The 24,113-nt window shown below is 41.3% G+C and overlaps 1 protein-coding gene across 1 annotated transcript in view; it reads left to right on the plus strand.

The window, feature by feature from the left end:
• LOC118421844 (WD repeat-containing protein 47-like) overlaps positions 1-24,113 on the plus strand; it is a 35,314-nt gene that overhangs the window by 8,025 nt on the left and 3,176 nt on the right. Inside the window, exons 4-14 of the mRNA XM_035829345.1 lie at positions 197-892; positions 1,699-1,791; positions 2,276-2,467; positions 2,814-2,946; positions 3,646-3,734; positions 4,477-4,650; positions 20,238-20,339; positions 20,451-20,611; positions 21,842-22,011; positions 23,004-23,054; positions 23,515-23,685. Of these exons, the coding sequence (XP_035685238.1) occupies positions 197-892; positions 1,699-1,791; positions 2,276-2,467; positions 2,814-2,946; positions 3,646-3,734; positions 4,477-4,650; positions 20,238-20,339; positions 20,451-20,611; positions 21,842-22,011; positions 23,004-23,054; positions 23,515-23,685 (2,032 nt within the window). The remainder of the gene's footprint in view (positions 1-196; positions 893-1,698; positions 1,792-2,275; positions 2,468-2,813; positions 2,947-3,645; positions 3,735-4,476; positions 4,651-20,237; positions 20,340-20,450; positions 20,612-21,841; positions 22,012-23,003; positions 23,055-23,514; positions 23,686-24,113) is intronic.

The raw sequence follows: 24,113 nt of genomic DNA on the forward strand, positions 1-24,113 counted from the left end.
TACAGCGACAAGAAAAGAGAAAGAAAACTTTAATATGCTATATTCCACCAACTCGGCAATTTCAATCTCTGTGTGTTGTGAACTGTGATCTAGTCCTTACATTTTGTCACCTTTTTTTTCTTTGTTGTTGACTCATATATTTCCTGCAACATACAAAAGAATTTCATTACTTTAAGGGTTCATGCTTTTTTTGCAGGACGTTGCAAAGATGGTAGAGACATTCTTGCCGGCCAATAAGAAACTGTCGGAGGCGGGATTCACGGCGTCCCAGGACAGACTGGTCAATCTGATGATCAAGGGACTTCTGTACGAGTCGTGCGTGGAGTTCTGTCAGCAGAAGGCGACGACGGACAGCCCCAACACCCCGATCGAGGACATCATCATCTCCGACATTCTCCAGGGTAGCGCCAGCGACGAGGCCGACCTCAGCCTGTTGTCATGGCTACAGAGTATTCCGCCGGCGACCTTCACGTGCGCGTTCGAACAGAAGAAGCTGAAGCTCCAGGTGGATAAGATCGTGAAGCCGCCGCCCGCGCCGATCAGTGAACTCCTTACGCCAGTCATGAACAGAGTCTCTCCCTACCCAACCACGCCCACCAAACGCCCGCGATCCGCGGACACGTACTCTCACATGACGCAGTCGCTGAACCCCTCGCTAGACGGACTCTCGTACGGACTGATGAATCAGACAAAGGAGAGAAAAGAGGCAAAGGCAGAAACAAAGGCAGCGAACATCATGTCGCGATCCTTCGCGGCGTTTCACAGTCCGAGCCGGGGAACAAACGCGGGATTCATGTCGACAATGTTCGATAACTCAATCCAGGAGGAAGGGTCCAGCGAGACGACATCGCCTGATACGAGCGTATCGGATAAGGGGGAGGAGAAACCACAGGTAACAAACAAACATAGCAACCATGTAGGATCACAACTGTCCTTGGTGCTAGACAGCCATCCTTGTAATGTATTGATCACCCTTTTCCTTGCAAACTATTTCTTTCTTTCTTTCTTCATTGACAATGAAACAACTCATTACACGGGTCTGCCTAGTCAGCTTTGGGCTGGTAGCAGCAGACCCAAAAATGCAGGCGGACATGCACAGAATTCATTACAAGAAACATAGCAGTATGGTACAATATGAAATAATCAATAAATATAAAATGTGTCATGCATCTTTATTTGTTTCAACTTTTTGAATTGAATAAGATTGTATACACTTGCTTAATGAATAAATTGTATTCTTACCGATATTTCCTCTTTCTCTGCACAACTGTATTTGTCTTAATCTTTCAAATTCCTAATAATTTCCTAATGTAATAGTGGTACAGATTTGAATGAGAATGACACTAAAGTAAAGCCTGTGTTGTACAGCAGGGTCGTGTGACATAACTGCAGTGTGTTTGGCCCAGAAGCCAGAGGTTCAGGATTTGAATCCCGTCATGCTACCGATTTTGTAGTCTTTCGATAGCCACTTCACTATCTCTACTCTTATCTTCACTATAGACTTTCCTCACTCCACCCTGGTGTAAAAATGGGTACATGACTTTGGTTGGGGAAGTAAAAGCTGTTGGGAGGAGAGGGTTGGGCTCTATCACCCAATGTAGTGCCCTAGATACAGTGGATAACAATGCACTGCCTCTACGGCCTCAAAAAGGCTATGGGACTACCTTAAAAGTTACCTTTACCTTTTACCTTGTACAGCAGGTGTTGATGAAGAGACTTCCCCAGGCGATGGAGTTCAGCCCGCCCCAGCCCCGCCGACAGCCACACCCGCCCTCACACCCACCGAAACAGGTCAGGGGTCAAACATCATCATTTCGGACATGTTGCCCAGACTAAGTCCACCCTTTCTCTCCAGACGTTTCTATCCCCTATAGCATTCTCGTATCTGATATAATAAAGTAATATCTCAGCTACAGAAAGAGTTATTATATGAGGGGTGAATCGCTGACTTATGCTTTGGTCAGGTTGCAAAGGGAAGTTTGAGGGCTATTCTTTTGATTGTGGCTCTGTGGAATGCTCTGGGCCTGTTTCGAGGCATAGCCGGGTCCCTGTAGTTTGCAAATTGCAGCGTGATTTTCAACGCACAGTTAAAATCAGCCTGGGTCCCGGTAACAAATACAATCATGTAAATGCTGTAACCTGAATTATTAAGCAAATGTCATTAAATAGAGGGGCATAGTTTGTGACCTCTGCAAAAGCATGGGTGATTGGCCTAAGTACATGTGTGTTAACCATTCAATAACCATTTTAAGAATCAGTAAATATTTGTCCACAGCCAAACCACCAAGTTAAGAAGAGCCCCAGGGCCAAGGAGATCCCACCGCAACACCCGACCCCACAACAGCAACAACAACCACAACAACAACAACAACAACAACAGCTTACCGGCAGTATGGTAGACTCACAGCTGGCGTATGAGGAGTTCAGAAGACAGAGGGAACAGTTTGAGGAACAGCTCAGACAGCAGGTATGGTGGTTCATTCAGTACTGTTGTTGTTGGCTCTTGAGTGGCCGACTACTCTTTCTTTGCAGCTAGGGGGCTGAATTGTGAGCAGCTTACAATATGCAGGGCTAAATTGCAAGGGTCTGGAGTGGCTACCATGGGGCGCTATCTTGGGTGACTTCAATGCGACAGATCTCATGTACTTTTCATTGCAATGATGTACTTATGCTAATGTCTGGTTACTCTGGTAAGTGTGATATATATATTACTTCTACTCAATGACATACAGAAGTTGCCATTCAATGCTAGCCTGAATTTTGTATAAGGCGGATAAAAGAATAGATGTACTTAATTTCTTTCGTTGCTACAGGAGGAGCAACGAGCGCAATTTGCTAAGCAGTTGGAAGACGGCCTGTCCGGACAGCGACCAACGGGACCACGTCCGCAAGCCAACACTTCAGCGGCAGAGTCTCCTCCCTTCACACCGCCCAGCAAACAGCCAGGTGACTATCTCAAGGATCTTCAAGTGCAACACTTTTTTTTCTTTTTCTTACCTGTTTGTTTGTTTTATATTTTGCACATAGCAATAACAATAAACTAAAGTAAAGTAAAATAAAGAAAAGTGCCAGAGGAGGGGAGAAGCCTGCATGTGCTTGTACAAAGCCATCCTCCACGTACTAAATAAGCTAAATTACTACTCCCTTCACACCTCTCAGCAAACAGCCAGGTGCACTGCTAGATTGACTATTTCGAGGATAATTCCCAAAGTAACTTCATTTGACCGAGAAACTGTATCGTGGTGTCGTGTGTGGTGCAATGGGGCTCTGATCCTAGAAGTCCCGAGTTCAGTACTCGCCTTGCCTCCAACATTTTGCCCCAAGGAAAGACACTTTAGCTTTCTCACTTCACCCAGATGTAAAATTGGGTACCTGACTTTGGTCGGGGAGGCATAAAAGACTGCCTTTACCTTCTGTCTGTACTACATATATGTGAAACTGTTGAAATTATTTATTAACTTGATTGCAGTGCCACATTGTCCTCATTAATCGAAAAGCACAAAAAAAGTCCAGTATGGAAATTGAAAATCATAACTTGGTGGCAAGTTATGGTATGCTAAAATGCACGAGCTAGAACCCTGACTAATGAAAGTAATGTATTACTACATGTACATGTTATACCCCTTCTCTTGTTGACACACCTAGGTTTGTGTACGAGTACCCCCAGACCAGGGGCAGCTCCGTCCCAGGCCATGCCGACACCCAGCACTATTGGCAAGGCACCAAGTCCTCAGGTAAGACTTCTTCAGTCATGTACAATCTGTCACCAAGTCCTCCGGTAAAACTTCTTCAGTCATGTACAATCTTTCACCAAGTCCTCCGGTAAAACTTCTTCAGTCATGTACAATCTTTCACCAAGTCCTCCGGTAAAACTTCTTCAGTCATGTACAATCTTTCACCAAGTCCTCCGGTAAAACTTCTTCAGTAATGTCATCAAGTCCTCCGGTAAAACTTCTTAAGCCTTGTATAATCTGTCATGAAATTTTTAAGTAAGGCGCCCTGTCATGTGCAATCTGTCATTAAGTCCTCAGGCTGCTAAACTAGATGGTTATCTGACTGTAGATAGCCTTATGCTGTGTGGGTAGTCATTTCCATTGTTTTTTTGGATAATTTTTTATATAACTAAGAAGAAAAAGGCACACTTCTTGAGAGAACCTTATGTTGCATTTCTGTGTCTTATTAGACATTTTGGGGTATTCAATATCTTTGCTTTATATTGCTTTAAACAAGATATATATGATATGAAAACAAATAACTAAGATAAGGAAGACAGATGTATTTGATTTAGAAATAAAAGATATGTTTTTCTGGAGATAACCTTATGTCACATGTGTTGCATATCAATAATCTTTTGGTATTCGTTTTCTTTTTTTTTTTGCAATATATAAGCCACAAAACCAGATATATTTGGCTTGAAAATAAAGAAATGTTTTTATGACTATATTTCCTTACTCTTGATCTTTGTTTCTACGTTAGACCAGTCCACGGCCAGTCGGACCAGTAACAAGATCTCTAGAAGCAACATTCAACAAGCTGTCTGTGCAGGACGGAGCGCCGATGGTGGACGGACATACGCCCAAACTGTCGCACAGTCCATCCAGTACATCTAGCGGAGACACTCTGGGGAAAACTAGACAAAGCCACATCATGGTCAGTAGATCCTTATCTCTCCCTTCTGTCATTTGTGTGGCATAACTGGTAGAGCTCAGAATCAAGAAGTCTCTGGTTGGAAACTCGCCATGTCCTCTAATGTTGTACTCTTGGGAAAGAGAAAGGCACAAATTTTCCTTGTGGTGGAGTGATGCTCACTGAGCCTCTCGGCTAATCTGTCAAAAAGTGTGCCAAAAAATACACACGGATTTGGTGCCCTACTGTGCCAATTTCAATTTTTTTTAAAAACTGTCAAAACCAAGACTTCCTTGTTCTTCTGTGGAAGCTCTTCTTGTTGTTCTTCAAGGAAGTCTTGGTTTTGACAGCTTTTTTTTTTAATTGTGTTGTGGTGTAATCAGCATTCATCAAAGACTTGAGGTCTTTCCAGTCCTTCCCCAGGAATGAGAAATGAATGGTCCCCACTTCTGATGCAATCTCGTGACAACAGTCTTAATATTTGCTGGCCATGATAGCCTTGTGGAAAGTTTCAGCTCTATTTTCCCTTGTTTTCCTAAAATGAGCAACTTAGATAATGTGTGTGTGTGTATGTGAGTGTGCTAAATTGATCTGTATTGCAGTGTATGGCATTTTCAGCACCAAGGACAGGACCAGAAAAGTGGATAGCTGCCACAATATGATGTTTTTTTTTCAGTTAGAATATGCTCCAAAGCACTGTCCCTTGGAGATTATCCCATTCTTATTAATCTTAACAATGAATTTGATCTTTACATTTTTTCATTTACATCAATGTTGCAAGTAGTATATTTTTCTCCACTTAATTGTGAATGTACCTCATTAGCTTGTGGTATTCCTGAATAACTTCTCTCTACACACAACCTGGATATGATCCATATGAATGTATCTTTCATAATATTATTCTGTTAACACATAACTTTTCTCTACAACTTTTCCATAGTTTAGTCATTGGCACTGATCTACTGCAGTGTTTGATTGATTGTTTCAGTAAATGTTTTTGTCTGTGCCATCATCTCATAAGTTTGGGCACTTTGTCACAAAGAGATCTGGTGTTGATGAAATGTTGGTGACATTTATTACACCTGGCACTCTTCCCAGTTCAGAAATACAATTTTCAACAGACGTAGGTTTGTTTTGTTCCAAGTGACAGAAGCTCATTTCCTTAATGTCTGGAACAAAGCGTTGATCTGAAGTAGGAAATGTTCTTTTCAATCATAGATATGGCTGGTTGCCAGATATGATAGGTGCTGTGATATAAAGGTGTAGGCACATATGAGTGTTATGTTGCAACTTTAAACTTTCAATACACAAAATAAAGCGCTTTAACCAACAAGCTTTCGATCATGCAGTCCTCTGATCCTTTATCAGGTTAAAATGACCCTAAATGTTATATGACGTATTTAGTGTTACACTGCATATTGAAATATATTGGATACTGAAATATATAAAGATATATAAGAGTAAATGTGCGTAAAAGTAAAGAGAATGATTTTTATTTACTTGAATACATTGGTCACAAAATTTGATAATGTATCCATCATGATACATTTTAGTAAATACTGGTACTAAACATTTGCCAAGTAATTGGAAGGATCGCAGGTGACTGAAAGTGTTGGACTTGGACAATCATTGACTATTCTGTAAGATATATTACTGGGTTTAGCATGGTTGCACTATGGTCCAAAATAGGAAAAAGGGTCAATTTGTATTATTAGAGATCAGACAAGTTGAAAAATCAGCCCTAGCTTTGTTTGATTGGCTGAAATTGGATGTGCACAGTTTTGGCACAGGCTGGACTTCACTTCTGACTACTGCAGTATTCCCTCAGTGCCTTCTGCTGTAAGATCAATCGTTATGTCCATGTACGGAACGGGTATGGGGCCTTGACAAGGTTGTTGTTGCACTACCAATCTCCCTACATGTACTGGTATAGTGAAAATTACTGTTGTTAACATGCTGACAACTACTCTTACATGTGAATGTTTTTTTGCCTATCTTAAAAACAATGACCCTTGCTTTGTAGTATTTAAACTGTCTTCTGTAGTCAAGTTTATAAAAAGAATTGTCAAATTTGAGTAAATAACTTGTATTTCTCAAAAGATGTGGTCATGATTATACTGAAACTTTTTAAGATGCAAAATGTAAACTCAAGTTTCAGAATTTGGTTTCCCTTTCTTACATGTGTGTGTGTCATATGCCATTTTATTGGTGTGTATTGGTCCCTTTCTTTTTGCATAAATTGTGTGATATATCATGGTGGAATGTTATCCCTTTGCTGTGTGCCTGGAGCACTGTACTTATCAAATTATGACAATTTGGGGTCGGCACAGCTTTCAGTATCTAATTATCATGAATAATTTATGACAAAACATACTTAAGGCTCTCAGATCTCAAATTTTTAGATTGCTGAAGCATTATTTAGTACACACAATCCCTGTCTTAACCGTAAATGTAAAACATAAACATATTTAATTTCTTCTTTGGTTGATCAATATTATCTTACTTGAGTGTGGAAAAATGTTGACAAAGCCTTTTTTGGGGCTGAGTGGAGTGATGAAAACGTGTTGAGAGTAATTTTCCGACATGTTCTCCTCAGTCCTGTTACCACAGAAAAAGTGACATAAACAGACCTACCATACATGTACACCGGTATCATTTATGCTAACTCCCTGCACAATCAGGATTGGAACAAATCCTGTATCACTTTATCCAAAATCTAATTAAAAAAAAAAAGACAAAAGAAAATCTCAATCTACAAACCATAATTTTACAAGACTGTTATGAGAAACACTACATTAATTTTCCTTGGCCTAAAGAGGCACCTAAGATGATGAAGACATCACTAGCCTGTGTCATTTCAATTAGTGATGGAAGATTGCACTTCTATGTATGGCTGACTGCCGCAAATACAGCACATATGGTTTGGGCATCGTCAAATTTGTGCAGTGGCTAATCATTGTAGATCTTGATTTCAAGGCGCTGTAAATTCATCTACCAGTATTTTCACAGACTATGTTTTGCGGTAAAAGGTGAATGGGGGGATATTGTGTTGTTTCGATATTTATGGGTTTGGTTCTTATTACACTGAAAACTCAAAAGGCCTGCTGAAAAGAAAGATTGACAGAAACAGGCGAATGCGTAACAGACTATGCCTGTGAAAACACCCCTAAGCGGAATGGTGACCAGGTTATGGTCTCGATGGAGAACGCTGGAAACCCTGAGGTGTGAAGTGAGTGATGAAACTGCTGATGGGAGTTTGTCATGATGTGCCGCTCTGGTGCATCCAATACGCCAAACGGAGGGCCTTTGACATACGGTTGTTTTCCCCTGGGTTGTACAGACCATTAGAGACACTTGCAACAGATGGAAAATTTGTGTTCTGTTCAATTGAAGGATCATTTCAACTCGCTATTTTCTTGCGAGCAATAATTTTGGTTACAGCCATATTTCATCTACATCACAAACATGTTTCACGGGCAGTTTCCTTTGTAGCATCTGTAACATAGCATGCACAGTTACTATAAATGGGATTAGCAAGAAACAACTGCATCGATCATCGAGTGCTTTTTGTGCTTTACAGATTGGCAAAAGACAATTGTTCTTACACATATAATTTGTCTAAATGGAAAAAAAAATATGACAAGATATGTCAGCTTTCAACAGATTTTTTTTAAACCACGTTGGAGACAACTAATTTTTCTGCCTAATATAACCTGCTTACGATTGCTTGAATCAAGTAATTGTGGAATATGTAATTCCTAGTAGAATTCTTATTTTAAGCTGTATGCATTGCTGATATCCTGATGTGTATTGGAGTTATTCTGTTTACGAAAATCGCACAATTTATTAATCATTTAACATTTTCTTTATTCAGATCAGGACCTATTCATAATTGCTGAATCGTACCAATGATGTATCATACCAATCCATTCTTAGGTTTTTACAGTATCTTGGTCACAAAGAACAAAGTTAACAGACCCACAAAGTTCACTTGGGTATCAATGCTACTGAAAACAGAGTTAGCAACTAGTTATTACTTTAAAACATACTAATATAAGAACAATAGAATAACAGAGTTAGCAACTAGATATTATGTTGAAAACATACTAATATAAGAATGATAGAATAACAATTAGCAACACGTTATTTCTTTGAAAACATACTAATACTAGTATAAGAATAATAGAATAACAGAGTTAGCAACTAGTTATTACTTTAAAAACATACTAATATATAACAATAATAGAATAACAGAGTTAGCCACTAGTTATTACGTTAAAAACATACTAATATAACAATATCAGAGTTAACAACTAGTTATTACTTTGAAAACATACTAATATACATGTAAGAATAATAGAATAACAGTAAGCAACTTGTTATTACTTTAAAAACATACTAATATAACGTTGAAGAGGTTCGTCAGTCACGTATGAATACAGTTACTACAAATTTTCTTCAAGCAATGACTGTTTTTAAACTTAAGGTAAGGTACATACCTCTAAATTTTTGACGGCTGACAGTCCATCTTGTTCATGGAGAGTGACCTAATCTTGATCTCGTGAGAGAGCACAAGACTAGGTCATTTGAAAAATGGTTATTTGAATAATGTACGATTGTCTGAAAAAGTCTATGGAGCATTGAATTTCATCATTACATTGTACCTGCTTCATTGTACTAGTGCATGTGGTCTTCAACTGCCTTCATGTTGCATTGTAAGTACAATTCACAGTGTCTTTGCTGTCCTTTAGATTTTCCTCTGTCAACAGTTCGGCATCCCTACTTGTACTTTGTTGTACACGTGTTTCATTTTGATAGACAGTCTCATCGCTGGCAGAAACAACCTCACTTTTGTTCAGCAACCCAAGGAGCTTGACTCTGCTTTCTTGGCCTTGCTCTCCCTGTTGATAGACTTTTTCATTGCTCGCAGAGAGAACCTTGTTGTTGGTCTGTACATTTGCAGCACCTGCACCTGTGTTGGATGCAGTGTTGTTACTGTCTATCATGCCTGGCATTATATCGTTGTTGGTGCCTAGCACAGGTAAACGTGTCACTTTAGGATCGGTTTCTCCTTGATCGCTGTCCTGTTGTTCATCTGTCTCACCAAGAGTCTGCAAGGAGTTTGTTTCTTCACACGTTCCTGGCAATGCAGATACAGGATGTGGACTCGGCTCTGCGTCCGTTCCATGACAGTCTGGGTTGTCTTTTCCGCTGTGCACATCAACTTGCACCGTAACGCCTTCCTCAGCGATGTTTGATAAACTAATCTCTGCATATGGTTCGACACCCGTGCAGCCCAGCTCATTGGGAACTGTCTCATACCTGCTGACCTCATTACAATATTGGTGTTCCCAAGTAGCCTCCACTATCTGCCTCACAGTTTGTACATCATCCTTGATACATGCATAGGAGTTTTCCTCATGACTCGCATGTAGTGCCTGATCCTTTGCAATCTTTGCCAAACTTGTTTCCTCATACGGCTCAATCCTTTCAATGCCCTCTTGGCTCCTTGTTGTTTCCTGGGAGGCAACCTGGTGTGGGGTTGTGCCGTACATTTGGTTTTGGATTAGTGCTTGCCCGCCTCTCAAGACCTGATATATTGGTTTTGGTTGCCTGCGTTGGTATCGACATTGTCTAGCACGCAGAAGCAACGTCCACAAAACTATCACAAATAAAAATGCCGAGGTTGCAGCAAAAAAATGTTTGCCTGTGTTTGTTTGCACTTTCTTTTGTTTCCACTGAACAGTTGATACTGAATTGTTTGAAGTAGAATTAGTTGGAAGGACACTTTGGATTGCCAATGTCACTTGGGTGGTGTTCACCAGCTCATAAGTATAATTTGAAGTTGTCATTTCTCGTTCTCTTATAAGACTCGTGTTCTGCACTGACGTTGAGTCTGTAGTTGATTCACAAAGGCTCTTTAGTACTTCATTAACTTGCTGACCCTCTACGTGTTTAGGACTAGCACATATTAATTTATCATTCCTGTTCAATAAGAGGCTATACAGTGTACTAGTGGGACAGCTATGACAACAATCCCTGAAAACTGGAACAGGTACATCTACATCGTGCATTCCACACGGCTGAAAGCACTGCGACAAACACCGCAACTCATGGTAGAGCCAGCACAAGTCTTGGTCACAGTGGACCGGGTTCCCGTCAATGTACATGTTCGCATACCTACACGTGGGAAACAAGAAGGACTCCTTTCGAAATGAAGTGATCCTGTTGTCATTGAGATTGATGACAAAAATATTTGGTAGCAAGTGAGCGTTAAATTTTCCCGAAACGTGAACAATCTGGTTCTGAGATAGAATGAGGCCAAACAAACGAGGGGCTCTGTTAAACCAATGCCAGTGGAGGGCCCTGATCATGTTATTGGACAAATCGATCAACATCACCTTGGGTAAGTAGGGAAGGTTTGAGATGTTGGTGATTTTGTTCCTTTTAAGTATGATGCTTGTTTCATTCTGGAAGTTGAAGTCTGGAAACTGCACAAGCTGACAGTCATTGCAACTGTAACTGTTTTTAGGGTCATAACTATAAGAGCCTAGTGTGTCGCAGTTTGTCGAAGTGACGATCGGAATGGGTACAAGGAAAAGAAATAGGAACAATATACTTGACATGCTGATTTTCATTGTATGATGTGTGTTAAAAATTTTACTCTCTTTTTAGTACTATTTAGTACTGTGCATTTGTATCAACTCAGCGATGTTTTGGTAAAGGGCAGCGAAAAGAAACCAGTCACCCAGCAGACCCTGCAAATGTGAACAGGACTGGATAGGGCAGAACAATCCTCTAGCACCGCAAGACAAGTATTGGCTTGGAACTACAAGTGTAGAAAAAACAGCCAGCTAATATGGTAAATCGCTGTTCCTCTGTATTAGGTTTTATGCAGTGTTTTGATTATTCTGCTGCAGGAGCCTTTGACACAGCGATGGGCAGCAGTTGGCTTAAGTCTTCACACCCCATTTCTCAGTGTCTTTGTCCAGCTTAATTTTGCAGTAAGAGGGCTGTGTTTTAATGCTTGGGAAAATCAGCTGTTGTAAAACAATGTTAGACTGAGCATATGTTTGAGTTGTGATATCTTCCACAGTGAGAGTCCACTGCTAAAACTTCGAGCATAGAGCAAATAGTCTATGATTTACTGTATACAGTTTTAGCAGTGGGAGGAAGATATGGTTGCAAAGTTGAGAAGACTACAGTTTGTACCCTGGACAGAGTCAGCAGCAGACAGAGAACAGTTGTTGCTCGGGTATGGTCCACTATGGAACCAAATTCAAGACCTATTGAGAAGTAAAAAGAGTTTTGTATCAGTCAAAGGACATCAGCCACAAAGTGTTTTTGCCTCCAATATCTGTCTGTCTTATATTAAGATTATATCTGTTAAGCTATTAGGGCACAACCCTCCATACGTGCAATTTGTCCGTACGTCTTTTTTGGAGACCACGTCTGCCACGTATTCTGAAAACGTTCAGGCTGTACAGGCTCTAAAATCCATCGGATTCCCTACGAGTTCGTACTGAGGCGGTACTTACCACTTATGCATCCAAAAAAATGTCCCACATTTTGGCAAGTAGACAGCATTTATTTGCACGTACGGCAGGTTGTGCCCTTACCTTAAGATTCTGGTGGACTTGCTAAACTTGAGAATTATATAAGGGGCGTAACACACCATTTTGTACAGTAAGTACTAGCAGCGTGAGAGCGGACTGTAACATTTGATCCGCTCACACCGGAAAAGAGAGGCCAGTGAGGCAGCCCGCTGCTGGATTCAGAGATGGAGCAATAAGAAACATTTTAATGTATGATGGTGATGATGACAGGTATCAATGGACCTTTACACTTAATACGATAAGTGTGGTGGGATCTTATACAGTAACTCACTTGAGATGTGGCTCTCCTTGAACATGGGACCCTGGCTCCCCATCCATCCAAAAGGACATCCCTAACTGAAGCTAGGTAGTACTCATTTCCACATAAGTAGCGTGAGGAAATATAGGTGACAAGTACATTTCCCTAGTTAACTAGAGATACGTGTACATGCACATACCTAGTGGCTTTCTGCAGCATCCAGCGCCATGGTCTGTCCGTTTGAAACCTGAAGAGCCGACCGAACACTATCTTTTTTTCTCTCACCTTTGAAATGGGGGAGTTACAATGTAACGACCACAAGCGCACTAAGACACTCTGAGATGGTAGCTTCTGTGCCATGTGCTTGACCACTGTTCCTTGTAAAGAGAGAGACAAGTGACTACTGGCCTTTTATGCATCCATCTGTTAAATATTGAAAGTATCAAAATAACTGAGACGTATACCCTGTACACACATGTAGGTCATCAAGGGGATATTGCAGATATTGCCAGGAGCCTCCAAGGAATAATGTCATCCTGTAAAAGTTACATTATACATGAGAAGAAAAGTCAACTTGAATCTAAAGATTTTCAAGAATCTTTGAAAACGTGAGGAGAAGAAAAAGTCAAATCTCCAGATCCTTCAGATTAAAAATATTTTTTTTTCTACAGCAGTTATGAAAAGGTTGGATGATTAGAATGTGCACAGTGGCTGTACAGAATTTCAAACTTTTAGGTTAATCTTAAACATTGTCTACATGCCTAATGAAGAACTTTTACTAGGGACATCCTGACTTTCGCACGATCTTTTTAGCGAATGCCCACAAACGCCCACTCTAGAGAAGTCCGCGCTGCACGAATCTCTTTTTTTTTGCTAGGAATATGTCAATGTTGTGCTCCCGTGTATTAATCCTGAGTTTCAAGTCAATCCATCGACCCGAAGTGACATAAATCAAAGTTTTCGATTCTCGATGGTCTTTTTAGCGAACGCCCAGCAAAAAGTCTTTTTAGCGAATGCCCACTATATCCACAAAAACATCGGCCGTCGCGCAACGACACCTAAACCTACCGCCAGAAACATGTTCAAGATGGTGTCCCATTGATGTGTACGGAGTTTCTGTGCTTTACAAACATTTTAAGTCCCTGTTTTTGGTCAAAATGTACGGCGCCGATACTGCCATACATTAACAATAGCAATTCAAAATGGCGGGCACTAGTCATGTGACCTCCTGGCGGGACTGTTCTATAAGTATCGCGGGAGGGACTGTTGTAGCATAGCTTATCATACAACCATTTTAGAGTGAATTCTGAACAAAGCATTCATAATCATAAAAATTATAATTAATGATTGTACCAGCTTCAAGTCTTTTACATTGTACTCAGTGCATGCGGTCCTCAACCATCATGTAGCATTGTAAGTACAATTGACAGTGTCTTTGCTGTCCTTCAGGTTTTCCTCTGACAACAGTTCGGTATCCCTATTTGTACTTTGTTGTACACGTGTTTCATTTTGATAGACAGTCTCATCGCTGGCGGAAACGACCTCACTTTTGTTCAGCAACCCAACGAGCTTGGCTTTGCTTTCTTGGCTTTGCTCTGCTCTGCTGACAGTGAGAACCTTGTTGTTGGTCTGTACATTTGCTGCATCTGCACCTGTGTTGGATGCAGTGTTGTTGCTGTCTGTCATGCCCGGCATTTCATCTTTGTTGGTGCCTAGCACAGGTAAACGTGTAGGTGTCACTTTAGTCTCAGTTTCTCCTTGATCGCTGTCCTGTTGTTCATCTGTCTCACCACGAGTTTGCAAGGAGTTTGTTTCTTCACACGTTCCTGGCAACTCAGATACAGGATGTTGAATCGGCTCTGCGTCCGTTCCATGACAGTCTGGGCTGTCTTCTCCGCTGTGCACATCAACCTGCACCGGTACGCCTTCCTCAGCGATGTTTGATAAACTAATCTCTGCATATGGTTCAACACCCGTGCAGCCCAGCTCATTGGGAACTGTCTCATACCTGCTGACCTCATTGCAATATTGGTGTTCCCAAGTAGCCTCCACTATCTGTCTCACGGAATAAACATCGTCATTGATACATGCATAAGAGTGTTCCTCATGATTCGTATGTAGTGCCTGATCCTCTGCAATCTTTGCCAAACTTGTTTCTTCGTATGGCTCAATCCTTTCACTGCCCTCTTGGCTCCTTGTGGTTTCCTGGGAGCCAACCTGGTGTTGGGTTGTGCCGTACATTTGGTTTTGGATAAGTGCTTGTCCACCTCTCAAGACCTGATCTATTGGTTTTGGTTGCCTGCGTTGGTATCGACATTGTCTAGCACGCAGAAGCAACGTCGACAAAACTGTCACAAATAAAAATACAGAGGTTGCAGTAAAAAAATGTTTGCCTGTGTTTGTTTGCACTTTCTTTTGTTTCCACTGAACAGTTGATACTGAATTGTCTAACTTTAAAGTAGAATTAGTTGGAAGGGCACTATGGATTGCCAGTGTCACTTGGGTGGTGTTCACCAGCTCATAAGTATAATTTGAAGTTGTCATTTCTCGTTCTCTTATAAGACTCGTGTTCTGCACTGACGTTGAGTCTGCAGTTGATTCGCAAAGGCTCTTTAGTATTTCATTAACTTGCTTTCCCTCTACGTGTTTAGGACTAGCACATATTAATTTGTCGTGCCTCCACAATAAGAGGAAATAAAGCGTGCTACTGGGACAGTTATGACAACAATCCCTGAAAACTGGAACAGGTACATCTACATCGTGCATTCCACACGGCTGAAAACACTGCGACAAACACCGCAACTCATGGTAGAGCCAGCACAAGTCTTGGTCACAGTGGACAGGGTTCCCGTCAATGTACATGATTGCGTACCCACATGTGGGAAACAAGAAGGCCTCTTTCTGAAAAGAGGTGATCCTGTTGTAACTGAGATTGATGGTGAAAATGTTTGGTACCAAGTGAGCATCAAACCTTCCTGAAACATGAACAATGCGGTTCTGAGACAGATCGAGGTTTTGCAGACGAGGGGCTCTGTTGAGCCAATCCCAGTGCATTGTTCTGATCAAGTTATAAATCAAGTCGATGTATTTCACCTTCGGTAAGTAGGGGAGGTTTGAAAGGTTGGTGATGTTGTTCCACCTAAGGTTTATCGTTGTTTCATTCTGGAAGTCCAAGTCTGGGAACTTGACAAGCTGACAGTTGTTGCAACTGTAAACGATGTCAGTGTCATGACTAGGGCTTTGTACCTCGCAGTTTGTCAACGATGCAATGCTGGGAATGGGTAGTGCAAATAAGAGAAGTAGGAATATGCCTGACATGCTGATTTTCATATAGAATGTGACTTCAAAATCTGTATTTTGTTTTAGTATATATGGCTCTGCATTCGTATCAACTTCTTGTACAGGAAAATGCTGAACAGAAACCAGTCACCAATCGGATTTGGATCTGCATATTATTAATACTTCCAGTGAGAAACACTAGTTTCCAGGCAGACGCTGGTAACAAAAAGAGAAGAATTTGGCCAAATAGGGACTATAATAAGTTGCTATGGTTTTTCCCTCAGTCTTTTGTAGTCTATCCAGCTGGCCGGTCAGTTCACTCCTAGGCCAATTTACTCCTACTAGACTTTTATTCCTAACTTGGCCAAAGTCCTCTATTACTATTTGGCCAGGCCGGGGTCTGGAAGAGACTAGGGTAACACCTCTATAGTTGGGGTTAAGTGCCCAGCAAGTGACACTGCGCAGTTATAATGTTGATTCCTCACTTTGAACTTTGCTGGATCTGATATTTGAGTGGTTGGTGGTAGAGAGTTCCCATCTAAGACTCGGTTCTTGGAAAGTAAAATTGTCCGAAACAGTCCTTAATTATAGAAGTTGATATGATTGGTATGAGTTCAGATGATTGTGATACGGTTGGTGTAGGCTTAGTTAAAGATATGTGTTGACCGGTGATAAAAAAAAGTTTTTGCCCTTGCAGCGGTTAGAATAAACCATCCAAAGGCAAGGTAGCAACAGCGAGATACATTCACATACCTGGTGGCTTTCTGCAGCACCCAGCACCAAGGGTTTGTCCGTTTGAAACCTGAAGAGACAACCAAATACTATCTTTTTCTCTCTCACCTCCTTGGAAATGGTGGAGTTAATGACCACAAGCCTACTACACATGTAAGACGCTCTGAGACGGTAGCTTATAAGACAATCCGAGATGGTAGCTTCTAAGATGCTCTGAGATGGTAGCTTATAAGACAATCCGAGATGGTAGCTTCTAAGACGCTCTGAGATGGTAGCTTATAAGACAATCCAAGATGGTAGCTTCTAAGACAAGCTGAGATGGTAGCTTCTAAGACGAGCTGAGATGGTAGCTTCTAAGACGAGCTGAGATGGTAGCTTCTAAGACGCTCTGAGACGGTAGCTTCTAAGACAATCCAAGATGGCAGCTTCTAAGACAAGCTGAGATGGTAGCTTCTAAGACAAGCTGAGATGGTAGCTTCTAAGACAATCTGAGATGGCAGCTTCTAAGACAATCCGAGATTGTATCTTCTGTGCCGTTTGCTTGACCACTGTTCCTCCTTATGAGAGAAATATGGTGATCACACAGCCTTTTATGCATCTCTATCTGTTCAATATTGAATGTATAATGATAACTGAGACATACCCGGTACATACATGTAGGTCAGCGAGGGGATATTAAAGATACTGCCAGAAGCGTTCAGGAAGTAAAATGACATCATTTTTATCATGTGTGAAAGTTTTTTATCTTTTATCATACAGAAGAAAAGTCAACTTCTGCCTTAAGATTTTTTTAAAACACAGGAGAAGAAAAAATCACTTTTCCTTCTATGTAAATTTTTTGTCTTTTAGCAGTTATGAAAAGATTGGATGATTACAATGTGCACTATGGCAATACAAAACTTCAAACTTTAAGGTAGTCTTAAAGATTGTCTACATGCATGCCCAAGTGTCTAATGAAGAACTGTTGCTAGCAGGCTTTTAGCCAGGCATGCGTCAATGCGTCATCTGGATGCACTTTTCTTAGAATAACAAGAAATTTGATGTCCCTGGACGCCCTATACTGACCGGGATGCTACCAGGTCATCTGTGGTCACAGTCTCCTACTGTGACATCTGTAACAGTATTTTTGCCTCTTTGGATACCTAAGAATGCACTGTTTTAACTTAAAATCATCAAAAACTCTGCACCATGGAAGGTGGATGCCCCCAGACCCCCCTACAATAGTCACTTACCGCGACTCACCAATCAGTATGGACTCCCTATTATAAAATCCTAGCTAAAAGCCTGGTTGCTAGGGACATCCTGCTTTTCAGACAATTGAGGATGTCAATATCCTAGATCACTTGAGGCACTTTTCTGGTTGGAAATTAGTTTCACAGAGTGGGCATTGCAGGGTTGGACAAGTTTTCTAGAATTCATATCAAGCAAGTACTTGCCCAAACCAAATTTCACTTGCCCCAAATTTGAATGACTTTTTTTCCGATGGATGCATTTTCACTGCCAGCTTTTTTTTAAACATTGCCTCTATTTTTCTGTGTTGATCAATGTTTGATGCCATAACTGTACAAGTGGAAATCAAAATCTCACTCATGGAAAAATCTTGTTTGCCCGATCATGCAAGTGGGGTGGGACATGTGCTTGCCCGATGGGTGCATTCACTTGCCCAGGACAATGGGGCTAGTGGACTTGTCCCACTCTGCATTGGCTAGAGTCACTAATGTGGATTTCTTCTCTACAGTGATTATGAAAAGGATAAAAAGGCGGTGCATGTAGAGGGATGGGCTCCACCCTCCAATATGTTAAGTTAGACACAGTGGATTAAAACCCACTCCCTTTTGGCCTTAAAAGACTACAGGACAGATCTAATTTAGTTTGTAGTTTTGTACTACCACAATACACATTCTATCATCCACCCTTTTCAGTTATTGTATAACCGCTGTACGAAAAGAAATCCTCATTCAATTGGTTACTCTAGTCAATAGGGGTGGGTACCAGTACAGAAAATTCAGGTCGGGTCTATTTCAGGTCAAAAGGATCAGGCCCAGGTCCAGACTTGAACCTGGACCTTATTAGTTGAAGTTGAACTTGTGAATGGGCCATACTCAACACAATGGTCCATTTTACTACAAAGGAAACTAGTTTATGGATTATCCGACTCCCACTTGTTTGTACCATAGTATGAGTCCATCTGTGACGGTAGGCAACATTATGTTACAACATGTACACATGTACCTAGTAGGGATAGGTCCCAGTACAGCGTACAAAGCAATATGTTACAATTTTAAGACTTTACATCCGTGCACAAAATAAAATGCTTACCAACAAGTTTTTGATCAGTCCTGCCGAGCACCTCTGACCCTTTGCTGACGTCACACTTCCGTTCTGGATGTGTGACTTATGTGTTGGGTCATTTCAACTTGAGAAGGATCAGAGGACTGATCAAAAGCTTGTTGGTAAGCGCTTTATTTTGTGCACGGATATAAAGTCTTGAAATTGTAACATATTGCTTTGTACTGTACTGGCACCCATGATAACCCATCCCAACTAGCTGTTGCCCTCCAAGTAAGATGTCCGCTCTGTGAGACTAATTTCCAGCCACACAATTGCCTGAAGTGATAGAGGATATTGATATTTTCCTTGTCCCAGAAAAACAGGATGTCCTTCTCTTCATTAAACCTTGGCATGTAGGCAATGTTTGATATCCTCACACTGCTCAATAATGTAGAGCTTCAGTATCAAACCCATGTAGGTCATATAGTTTTCTTCTATAACCTTTTTTTTTTATTATAAAAGTTACTTTCAGAGTCTAACTTGGAAGTGTGTAGCTCTTCAGTGAGCTAATATCATCATTGTCATTTTCTTTCCCCTAGGATCCCAAAGCTGAGGGCTATCACTTCATCCCAGGAATAAAATTGGTGAAAGTGTTTTCGTAAGCTTAAAATGGCAGATTTGACATTGAAAAGTAACAAAATGGGCTATCAAGTAATGAATAGGACAAAAAAGATATGTATTTATTTATTTATTTTCATAAAGCTGGAGACAGCCCTGGCTAGTGTTGTGTGCCCTGTATTGTCCAACTCACCTGCCAATCTTGTGGTTCTTCTTCCCAGGATCCCAAAGCCAAGGGCCACCATTCCATCGTACTGTAGTCTAGATTTCACTTTGATGTAGTATTGCAGAATGACCACCCATAGTGTAAGATGCCCTGGGCTGCAATAATGTTTGACATGGGTGCTCTAGACTGGGTGATAACTTGGTTGATATGGTTGTCGACCAAGTACCCAGAGGTTATTCTGTGCCTGTGTTATGCGAATCTCTGATGTGCATGCTCAATCATTTCTTATCTGTTGTTGTTCTTTGCAGGATCCCAAAGCCAAGGGTCACCATTTCATCCTAGTGACCACGATGGAGATCTGTGATTCATGTGTTTTCATAAGATTCTTACAAATTCATAAGATTTCATAAGATTCATGCAAGTGCTTTGGCACCCCTGGTGATATTGCAGACCAGTACCCAGGTTATTCTCGCTAGTGTGACTGTGTTTAGCTACACCCTCAATCATTTCTCCAAAGCGCTGGAAGGATCAAATTACAAATGTACAAAGGATATTGGTCGGAGTCCCGTGCAAAGGACCGTGCAACCTGGAGAATTCTAACGTAGAGGAGCAAGGGGCAAGTCCCTGGCCTTGGCACTTAGGCAGTAGGCAGGCAATCATCTCTTATCTGTTGTTGTTCTTCTCACAACAGGACCCCAAAGCCAAGGGCCACCACTTCATCCCAGTGACCACCCTGGAGGACAGCAATTCATGCATTTTCATGATCATAAATTTGTGCAAGTGCTTTCAATTGGTACCCCTGGTGATATTGCAGACCAACTATCCAAAGGTTATTCTGTGCCTGATGTTAAGATATTGCTACTGCCATGCTCAATCATTTCTTATCTGTTGCTGTTCTTCACAGGATCCAAAAGCCAAGGGCCACCATTTCATCCCAGTGACCACGCTGGAGGACATGCAGGCCATCCGTGCCGTGGCCTTCCACCCCAGCGGCGCCCTCTACACCATCGGATCCAACTCCAAAACACTCCGCGTCTGCTCCTACCCTGGGGTCACTGACCTAAGGTACGTGGGGCATGATTTTGTCTACTGCTTTATAAAAATTATACATTTGCACATTACAGTACCAATAAAATTGGGTTTACATGTATGTGGACATGTCATCAGAGTCAGTCTGATTACAGACTGATACAAAATATGGATCCAACTCCCAAACCCTCCGCGTCTTCTCCTATCCTGGGGTCACTGACCTAAGGTATGTGGGGCATGATGTTGACTGCTGCTTTAGATGCACTCATGGTTCTGGTAACCCCCTAATACACCCTCTTAACTTCAATGCTGCATCGTCAACTTTTGGTCTGTAAAACTAGAGAACCCATGCTATATGGAAGTACCAAACTTATTTTCATATCTTTATCAGATTTATCAGGGAAGCCCTCGCAATTTCAGTAATTTTCAGCCATAAATTGTTTCATTTCAAGGGTCTCTGAGAGGGGTCCCAAAACTCCATAACGAAAAATGCGTCTAGTTGTTTTGATTATATGGCTGTTCATAGTTCCCCATACCTATCACACATACAAAGTACTAGTATGAGCTAATGTGGCCGACCCCCATCTTCCGGCCTCGGCCTGATTTTCTCATGCAATGACTCTTAACTCTAGAGGTGTCAGATTTGTATAAAAGGATAATGTTAAGACTGTTGTTGACCTCTCTGTTGTCATCCTCATTTGTACCATGGAAATCTGACTTGATGAATGTTTATTTCAACATTTGACACAAACCAAAGTAGCTTCAACATTTATAGGCGCTGGGTCCAGATGCAGCTTCTGATCATCAGGGAGGTTGACTCCCTTGTACTGATGTATGGGCAACTTCAACTTTTTTAGCTCTGTTCAAAACTATACAGGGCTCTAGCCAGCGTCCGTTTTTCCGTCAATTGATGGAAATTTGCTGCGTCACTGTGTGACGGAAAAATTTTAAAACCAATCCGTCAACCTTGATGGAGAAAAATCTGATGAAAGCTTCTTGGTGGAAGCTACAGGCGGCTTGGGGACGTTGTCCACGGCCGTAAAAGCCACACACTGTTTGTTTTGCTATTGTTATGATTGTTGACAATGTGTGTCTGTGCCCTTTCGCATACGATAATCTCATTAAAACCCGTTTTTCAAGGTCTCAGTTCAGTCTCTCTAACTTCTGGAATAGTGTTTTCGCAACAATGGGAATTGGCTGACGGAAAAACAATTCGAGCTGGCTAGAGCCCTGAAACTATAATAATGATTATTTCTCTGTCTCCAGACCAGACCAGAAGCCAGAACAGCCCACAGTCCTGTACAAGAGAAACAGACATCACAAAGGGTCCATCTACTGCATCGCCTGGAGCCCGACCGGGAATCTCATCGCTACCGGATCCAACGACAAGTGTGTGAAGGTGCTGAAGTTCAATGCTGACACCTGCAATGCTGAAGGTAAGTTCTGGGAGACACTGCGACTAAATAATGCATCAGTAGAAATAACAAATTTTAAAAGTTCTGTTAATAAGTCACAATTACACATGAATTTAGCATTTTAACATTCCAACAGATACTAATACACTGTATGATCAAAGGGTTAAAATTATCAGGTTAAAATTGATAATGTTGATAACCAGCAAAATCGTATTGTTAGAATGCATGCAACTACATGTGCTGTCATGACATGGAAAGAAGCAAAAAAATGTGCCAGATATCCTGTCTGCATATTCATGAAAAGCCTACAACTAACAGTAAAGAATATTAGTAGCCAAGTCTTTGTTGGCACACCTCAACACAGATTGAAATTCTAAATCTTTCGTTCTGTCAAATCTTTAATACTCTTTCTTCGATGATAACTGTTCTTTGCTAAGTATTCTCAAACACCACATTGTCAACAGCTTTGACTTCATCCAAACAGGTGTGTTTGTCCAGAACATAGTTTGACATTCATGCACAAACATCTAATCTTGGGTTTTCACTGCTTTGAAGCATTACCGGTACCCTTATTCAAAAACAAGCTGTCCTGTATGAAATCATTCTTGTAGCATGATTTACCAGTGTTGCACGCAACTGTGTAAAAGAAACCGTGCTGTTTGTTTGGGTGGCAGTGTACAAATGATGCTCGCTCTAAAAGCACACTCCTTCAAACTACCGGCAAATCCTGCTGTGTACAAGAAATCGTGTGCTTACAACAATATACAATGTATTTGGCGCGTGATTGCAGATACTTCTCATTCTAAACATGCACACAGGTCCTCACTTGACAGTGAGGATTCAGTGGATCTGTCCCGTGTTCTTTGTCAGTGCCTTCTCCAAACTTCTGTTACCAGAATTACAAGCCTGGGACCCATCCTACTCTAGGATGGCTACCAGGCTACAGAAACACAGCTCTAAGTCTAAGCACACCAAATGTGTCAGCAGTTTATCCCGGCATGTTTTGTTCCCAGATTGGCCCCAGGTTTCTGATCCAGACAGCCCCGAGAATGACCTGGCCCAAGGCATGCTATCACCAGTTTTGGTTTGAATATGTACGATGTAGACGGAGGCTAAGGTGTAAGCACTCAATAGGCCTATTCAGAAATCAACAGTATGATAAAAGAAATTCAACAATAATTTCTGATCCCTCCAAGATGTGGATTATAATAATCGACAATGAAATATAATATGAACCCAAAATGTGTTACCATGGTGATTTATAAGACTACAATGATAATTGAGGTACCCTTACATGTAAACATTAATGTATGTGTGGCTTAACAACTAAGACTCTTGTCAAGTTTGAAAGAAAATGCTTTCCTATTAATGCCTAATGGTATATGCTGACATGTATTGCATTCATTTTTGATGTCTTTTGCAACAAAACACTATGATGGATAGAAGCAGTGTTGATTTACATAAAAACAATTCAGTAGACTGTCAGTTAAAGTTGTTAAAATTTTTTTTTCAATTTTTTTCCAGGCCCCGATATGGAGCTGACCATGCATGATGGTACGGTCCGTGACCTGGTGTTCATGAGAGATGTGAACCAGGGCTATCCCATTCTGATCAGCGGGGGTGCCGGGGACTGCTGTATCTACACCACAGACTGTGAGAAGGGGGAGGGGCTGCACGCTCTGGCGGGACATACAGGTTTGTAGAAGTGTTTTGTTTCATTGTTTTTCTTTCTTACCTTATTGCTTCAACCTCATGGGAGTAATGTATTGTTCTCTGCTGGTTTGTATGTGTGTCTATGCGTGTGTGTGTGTGTATATGTCCATGTGTGTGCGTGTGTGCGTGCGTGTGTGTGTGTGTGTGTGTGCGCGTGTGTGTGTGTCTTTGTGTGTGTGTGTGTGTGTGTGTGTATATGTCCATGTGTGTGTGTGTGTGTGTGTGTGTGTGTGTGTCGGGGGGGGGGTCTACACTGCAGTATCTATTTGTTCAGACAAAGCAGTGAAGTTTCTGTATTTCTGCCAGAGGGGGTCAAGTCTTTGTACCCCATGTCAGATTATGTATCATTGGCCAGGATTTAAATTACATGTCTTGTATAGCCTAAAGCTAGGTCATTGATCTTTTGATCT

This window comes from Branchiostoma floridae, chromosome 8, assembly GCF_000003815.2.
Source record: "Branchiostoma floridae strain S238N-H82 chromosome 8, Bfl_VNyyK, whole genome shotgun sequence".
Classification (NCBI taxonomy): Eukaryota; Metazoa; Chordata; class Leptocardii; order Amphioxiformes; family Branchiostomatidae; genus Branchiostoma; species Branchiostoma floridae.